This window comes from Corvus kubaryi, unplaced genomic scaffold, assembly GCF_017639235.1.
Source record: "Corvus kubaryi isolate FWS band 111438036 unplaced genomic scaffold, C.kubaryi_AGA036_p1.0 36886, whole genome shotgun sequence".
Lineage (NCBI taxonomy): Eukaryota > Metazoa > Chordata > Aves > Passeriformes > Corvidae > Corvus > Corvus kubaryi.
In genome coordinates, this window is record NW_024580974.1 from 172,156 (window position 1) to 179,368 (window position 7,213).

General features: G+C 46.0%; 1 protein-coding gene across 2 annotated transcripts; it reads right to left on the reverse strand.

The window, feature by feature from the left end:
* Positions 1-153: 153 nt before the first annotated feature.
* GATD1 (glutamine amidotransferase class 1 domain containing 1) lies at positions 154-7,086 on the reverse strand. 2 transcript variants are annotated; one of them, XM_042020195.1, is made up of 8 exons: positions 6,980-7,086; positions 6,062-6,138; positions 5,582-5,687; positions 4,927-5,034; positions 4,077-4,171; positions 2,850-2,943; positions 1,990-2,101; positions 154-1,464 (listed from the first exon to the last, which is right to left on the reverse strand). In XM_042020195.1, exons 1-8 carry the CDS (start codon positions 7,035-7,037, stop codon positions 1,458-1,460), a joined length of 657 nt encoding a protein of 218 aa, XP_041876129.1. In that variant the 5' UTR covers positions 7,038-7,086; the 3' UTR covers positions 154-1,457. The 2 variants fall into 2 exon arrangements, with proteins under 2 accessions (XP_041876129.1, XP_041876128.1); XM_042020194.1 differs by having other exon boundaries at positions 154-1,467.
* Positions 7,087-7,213: the final 127 nt, after the last annotated feature.

Below are 7,213 nucleotides of genomic sequence, written 5' to 3' on the forward strand. Positions count from 1 at the left end.
TCCAGCAGGTCCAGGATGCCACAAAATAAGGAAAAATTGCACAACAGGGGACTGATCAAAGCCTGTAGTGATGTGAACACTGTTTGCTCACCTGGCAGCAGATGAATGAGCCTGAACAGAACCTCATTTAAGGAATGAAAACAGGACACAGGGTAGACAGCAATATTCTATTTTTACAGGTAAGCAGTGAAAGATGCAGTGATTTTGGCAAAATCCCACGGAAACAACAGTCCCTAAGGAAATACAGTCTCCCACTTCACAAACTAGATGTGGCTTTCCAGACTGAAAGTATTCCCTGATGGTGTCAACATCAAATCCCCAAGATGGCTTGTCAAGAATGAAGATTTAAATTATCAAAGCTAATTGATACTTTAGTTTCTATCAAAGCCCAATTTTCATTTCAAATTCTGTTTTTAATTTCCATCAATGCCAAAGATATGTAAGCTGGGCTCCAGAATGCAGCAGCAGAAGACCCAGCAAAACCCACAGCAGTCTGTCTTTTAAAATCACACTGAATTCTTGAGACAGAGCCAAAAAACTGGATTTCCACAGAAAAGACAAAACTTCCCCGCTTGATGACTTGTTAGAACCAAAATATTGTAATATCCTGGTGAGAAAACAAAAATGCAACCCCAAAGGTCCTTCCCTTTAGGGCACTGGAGAAGTGTTGCCCACAATTCTAAGAGGAAAGGAAAATCAATTATTTGAAAGTTAATTTATCTACTTGCCAATATATTTGGTATGTCTGAGCCTGCAACAATTAAAAAAAAAAAATCTCAGTCTGATAATTCCTTTCCATGCTCAGGCTTCAAGCCACAGCTGCAGCTCAGAAGGAAGGAGGAGGCCAGACTCCACCCTACAACTGGTTCCTCACACGGGACCCCACATCTGCCACCTGCATTTTTCAGTGCCTTAGTCCACAAAATTCCAGCAAGAGACAGCAGCACCGTACTCCCAGAGAGGAGTATTTCCAAGAGAACAAAACCCACAACATAAGCAGCACAAAGGAGAACAAATAAACAATTGTAGGACCATTTAAAAAAAAATAGCTGAGCAAACTTTTTAAACACAATTCCAGCGATGTGAACAGGAAGAAAACAAGGGCATGCTGTGCATCAGTACAATGCCAACCCAGAGCAAGGCCTTCAGTTTCAGCAATTTGTATTCACAGCACCAACTTTGGGGGGTTTTGAGAAGACAGTTCCCCACATCTGTAAATTGAGGGTCTAGAGAAGCAGTGAGAAAATGGAGCAGCAAAAATGTAAGGGAGTGTCCCAGCTGCTTCTGAAAACCTTCATGATTCCATACACACAGAACCTAACACTGCCACTTCACTGCCACGGTCACTCCAGAGTCCAGGACAGGGGTTCAGAGGGATGCTTTATCCAGGTCACAGCCATGGAAATCCTCAGCCTGCTGGCTCTTCATCCACCCTCTTTGCAAACAGACCTTCTCCTTCATTTCCTGCTGAAGGAAACACACCCAGATATGACAGGACCTGTTAGTGCACAGCCAGGACAGGACTGGTACCACACACTCACCTGAACAAAAGAAGGGGTTTGTGGTTATTCATATGTGCTCTTCTATCTGACAAGATGACTCTCAAACAAGCCAAGCCATTTCCAAAGAAATTAAATCCATTCATACCCAGAATTCTAAACCAGAGCTGACTCAAAGCCAGCCTGCCAAAGATCAAGAAACAAGAGATGTTTCCCTGAACAGAAATGTTTAGTGAAGCCTATTCAGCATTTTACTTTGCCAGTTCCACTACAGCTGTGCATTTCCCCACACATTTTCATCTTCTTTTTTTAAATAATCAAGTGCTCTTTGCCAAAAGACAGAACTGCCTGGCTGGCTTGACCAAACAGAAGTGACACACACTTCAGTAGAAAACCATGGGGAAAAAACCCTTTTGAGGAACAGTATTCCTGAAACCAAAAGATGCTCACTAATGGTTGTTCCCAGTTCTTAAGCCCCATCTTGCCTCACCTGACATTGCAAAGAATCAGAAGGTTCTGGACAGCAGGAAGGGTGGAATTCTCATTCTGTCCTGTCACCAGGTGCCTGTCCAGCACCACATGGACAGCATCCGGGCTGCTGGCTGAACACAGGAGGAAAAACACAGGGATTCTGTTAGAGCACACAAGCTCAGTGCCAGAATCCCACCACTGATAAACCCAATACAACACGTAACTATTTTGGCCAGACAGATTTGCTGGGTGCTGATCTATTACCCCAGCAAACAGAGGCAGTCTCAAGCCCCTCATGCTGAAACAACTTCCCTAGGAAATCCTTTTCTGGAAGAACAGGACTGGGTCCTTGATTCAATTAACACCAGGTGGGTAAAGCACATATATCAGGAGATTTTCATCATCTCAAAGTGTGTCTTTGATAGTTGCAATTACCTCACAATACAACATAAACTCTTCTTATACCAGACACGAGCTGTGATCACCACGCTACAAAAATTAAATACTCATTTTCTGGCCAGTTACAACATCCCAGCGTGCTCAGATGTACCAGCAACTGCTCAGCACCCCAAACAGAATTTTTAAGTTACCTCATTCCAGACAGACTCCCAGCCTGGTTTGGGTAGGAAGAGACCCTAAAGCTCATTCAGTCCCATCCCCGTGCCACAGGCAGGGACACCTTCCACTATCCCAGACTGCTCCAAGCCCTGTCCAACCTGGCCTTGCAAACGACCAGTGATGTACTGGTAAATGAGGGAATGGGAATGCCAGATGAGATATCCTGCCAGTGGCCTGCTCAGCTGGATACAACTGGCACACAAGCACTCACTTCCCAAAGGAGACACAAAGTGTCCATCCCGGACACCAGGCATGACCCACCACTGAATGTAGCTCCAGAATCCTTCACGAAATCCTCCACAATAATGGACAAACTGGCAAAATTCGGCTGCCTCACCAGCTCGTACACAGAGGGCTGAAATAGATCAAAAGGAAATGAGTCTGGCTGGCTCAAGCAAAACCAGAACATATTTCCCTGAAATTTATATTTCTGTTCCCTCTACTATTCTCCCAACCAAATGATCACAAGCAGCTTTGATGGATTTTGTGCAGGGAGCAAACTGGAAACTCTTAAATGAGTTAAGAGGAAAAAACAACAACCAAACAATTTCTGCAGGTGTGATTAACTTCAGGAAGGCACAGACCTGTCTGTCCATGGCACACAAATATTTGGACACAGATGCTGTGCCACCTGCAGAGTCCAAAAACAGTAATCCATGTTGGAATGAATATGGGAAGCAGCTTAAAGACAGAAAATTTAGGAGCTTTTACAGTTTTTATGTGCAAAGGGAAGGAATTTAATTTTATGGTTTCCACAGCAACTATAGCTAGGCCACATCATGATTTACAATATTTCATCATAGACTATAACAATTCATATAGAGCCATAAATGATCCTTAACTCAAACAGAAGTACATGAGAACACTAATAGCTTTTGTGAGTCACAAAATCTCAATTTCTTAACTTTCATTGTAAATTTTCCATGCTAGAAGCTGTACTAGGGTGATTTCCACCACTCTGACACTATAAAATGGGCTGTGAGGTCAGAGCACATAAATAAAGTATCAGCAGTAACTGGCTGCTTTAATTGCAAGACAGTTTGTACTGGCTTTTTGCCTAAAACTTCCTTTGTTTTCCTAAAACTCCCTCTACCTTTCAAAAAGAAACAGCACCTTGAGAAATATCATTTATTCCCAGCATTCATGAAACAAACAAACAAACAAAAGAACTTTTTAAGTCCTCAACAACAAATGCAAAGAGCTGCAGCAGGAATTTCCAGCACTTTTTTTGCCTCAGTTTAAAGTTTACTGAACAATCAGAGGGAAAGCATTCCACACACGCCAGTTACCATGCCAGTGGGACAAACCCTTCACACACTCATTGCTGGGCCCCTTGTCAAAGAAAACTCTGCACATCTTGCACAAGCCAAGGGTATCAAACCAATAATTTATATTCACAGGAAGTTCCTGGGTGAGACCAAAACCACCAGAAATTCACACAGCAAAAAATCCCCCAAACAGCAAAAATCAGGTAAAAGCTTGACTTACCCCTGTCAGGCTGTATCCCTGGAAAACCCAGGATTTATCTTCATTGGTGGCACAACACAAAGCTGCCACTCCCTGTCCCACGGCACAGATGGGCTCTAGAAAAGAATTAAAGCACATTTGTGAGCATCTCCAAATAGTTAAAACAGGTGAGTGTCATGAGAGTCATGCTGCCCTCCTGCAGTGAAGTTATACTGCATTGCCAATGTTCCTCTAGGTTGTCGGGGCTTTCCTGCACACTGCAGTAGCAATTATTGTCTATAATAGAATTACTACAATTATTCTATTATTATTACAGTAAGGGGAAGAGTAAGGCAGATTTTTACTCCAAGTCCAGAGACAGGTCCACAAATGCTCAAATGTGGAGCACACCCCAAGTCTTGATTAACTGCAGCTTTAATGATGATCCTGGTGCATTCCACACTTGGCTCTGAGCCTTGAATCCTGCTGATTTGGACAGAGCCATTTCTGTACCACTGTAAGGCAGCAAATCCTTCTTCTGAGACAAGCTACTAGCATTGCTTTTTAAGATACTTTAAGACCTCTTTTTCCTTTTCAAGGCTCTCTTTTTCCTATTTAAGACACTTGAGGACAGGTTTTTTTTCCTTTTAAGACTCCCTTTTTCCTTTTTAAGACATTTTAGGATACTTTTTTTTTCTTCTAAGACTCCCTTTCCGTTTTTTAAGGCCCATTAAGATACTTGTTTCCCCCCCTGAAGACACCTTTTTCCTCCCCAGTTCTGAATGCTCTTTAGCCATGCAAACACTTTTAAGTCTCTGGAAGGCAGCAGCCCTGCAGGAGCAGCACAGGAGCCCTGTTTCATTTACCCACTCCCCCGAGGATGTTCACCTACTGCTCTCAGTGCTGAAGTGCTGCAGGATCTTGGCCAGGTACCCGCTGTTGGCCAGGTCAGTCATGGCCCCAGGGCAGTTTGGGATCAGCAGGGCATGGTACCGAGCCCCTGGTCGGAAGGAAAGCAGGGACAGATTGTAGGACAGGTAAAAAACCCAAAAAGCCTGACCATAAATCCACTGCACATTTGGAAAAAAATAGGACAAGCCTACATGAATAAGTTAAAAATAACCTAAAGAAACTAACAGAGCTACACAGAAGAGAGAAAAAGGTCCTTCTTGGGACAAGGAACACACATTTTTAATAAGCCCTGATGATCCAAGCAAAACTTAGAACTGTTCTGTCTGCTGGCTCCTACTCCAGCAAAATATTTATTTTGCACAAGTAACAATGTAGTGTGTGCTTATATACAACACAGACATTATATGTATACATTGCATATATATTAAAAAAGAATGACCATTCCAAGATAAATAAGAAAACAGCAAAGCAGTTGCCAGGACTTCCTCTTAAATAAAAAATAAACCAACAACTGCAGCTGCCATGGTTTTCTCTTGAAACACAACTTTCCTGCCTTTTCTGTGTTGTTCTTCCCTAAAATCCTGGCCCTAAGCAACCCCTGTTTTCCTGACAGTGGCCCGTGGGGACACACTTACCATCAATGGACTCCAGCTTGGCAGGGTTGGCGTAGGATTTCATGCGGAAGTCCTGGATCCAGCGCATGTTGCCCTCGTTCACATCCACAAAATCAATGGGCTTGCCCTGGGGATAACATGGTTCACACACCGTGGTCAGGATCACTGCACAAGCATCCATGACACTTCCTGAAGGATGGCCATGTGGGATTTTGGGATGCTTCCGCTCTCAAAAACCTGAAGTTTTCCATTTTTCCCACTGAATTAGTACTAATAGCTTTTCCTCCACTCTTTGTGGGAACAGACACCCCAAAAGTCCAAATCCATGCTACAGAAAGCCTGCAGTCACTTCGGTATTAAAAAAACAGAATTAAACAGCTCCCTTAATGTTTAAGGCCAATAAAACACCTCTCAATACATTTATAGTACAATTATCTCATCACAACTGAGATATCAATTGGTTTCAGGCTGAAATCACAGTATTTGCCCATTTTCACTCACCCCAGGAGTTGCCACTTGCAGGTTAAAGGCAGAGCTGGCCAGAGTAAAGCAGTGAAGGAATGACTGGGCTGAAACACCTGGAAACAGATTCCAACACCTTAGGGAAACAACAGTGATAGTCTAATCCAGGCCAAACTTTATCTAGCAAAGTACACAAGCTTGGGGTTCTGCTCATCTGAAAAGCTCTAGATAATTTCAGAGGATTATTTTGTTATGATTCAATGATTTTTAAGACATCAAAAATGTATAGCCTTCATCACAGGTGAGCTGTGTGCTGAGGAATAGAATCCTGGAATGATTTGGGTTGGGAGGGACCTTAAATCCCATCTCGTACCAATCTCTTGCCATGGGCAGGGACACCTTCCACTATCCCAGATTACTCCAAGCCCTGTTCAGCCTGGCCTTGGACACTCCCAGGGATGAAGCACCCACAGTTTCTCCGGGCAACCTGTGCCAGGGCCTCTCCACCCTCACAGGAAAAGATTCTTCCCCTAACATCCAATCTAAGCCGACCCTCCTTCCCCTCAAAGCCACTAAAGCCACACGCAGAGGAGCCAACCAGCACAGCTGCACATGGAGGCAACACCTGCAGTGCGGATGAGCACGGTGTGGGCTCACAGCTGCGCACGGAGGGCACACGTGGGGCTGAGCAGCTCGGCCGCAGTGTGACACACACACACACACACACACACACACACACACACACACACACACACGGGACACGCACACGGCAAGGGCTGTGGGGCGGGCATACGCGGGACACGCCGCGACAGCCACACAGGGGACACCCCCGCGCGGCACCGCCCCGCCCCGCCCCGCCCGCCGCGGCGCTGAGAAGGGACGGGGGGTGCGGGACACCCGCAGAGGCCGGAGCGGTGGCTCCCCGCGACCCGGCGGGGCCCCCCCAGTGCGTCTCACCCGCGGCGGCGGCGCTGGCGACGATGAGGCAGGAGGGCTTGGCCAGCCGGTCCGACATGGCGAGGCCGGGCCGCGGCGGCGCCTGAGGGGAGGGGCGCGGGGCGGTGCCTCGTGCGGCCGCGCGTGCGCGGGGCGGGGAGCGCTGATGGGCGGGGGGAAAGCGCGCGAAATCCTGAGGGGGGCGGAAAAGCGCGGGAAGCCCAGAGTGGGCGCTGCCGCCGCCGTGCCCTTTAA

Excerpts from the sequence above, each read along its gene's own strand:
- GATD1 (XM_042020194.1), bottom strand. The coding sequence starts at position 7,037 with ATGTCGGACCGGCTGGCCAAGCCCTCCTGCCTCATCGTCGCCAGCGCC. Across the intron at positions 6,139-6,979 it reads CGCCAGCGCCGCCGCCGCGG|GTGTTTCAGCCCAGTCATTC; the intron begins GTGAGACGCACT and ends ATCTGTTTCCAG. Across the intron at positions 5,035-5,581 it reads CAAGCTGGAGTCCATTGATG|GGGCTCGGTACCATGCCCTG; the intron begins GTAAGTGTGTCC and ends CCTTCCGACCAG.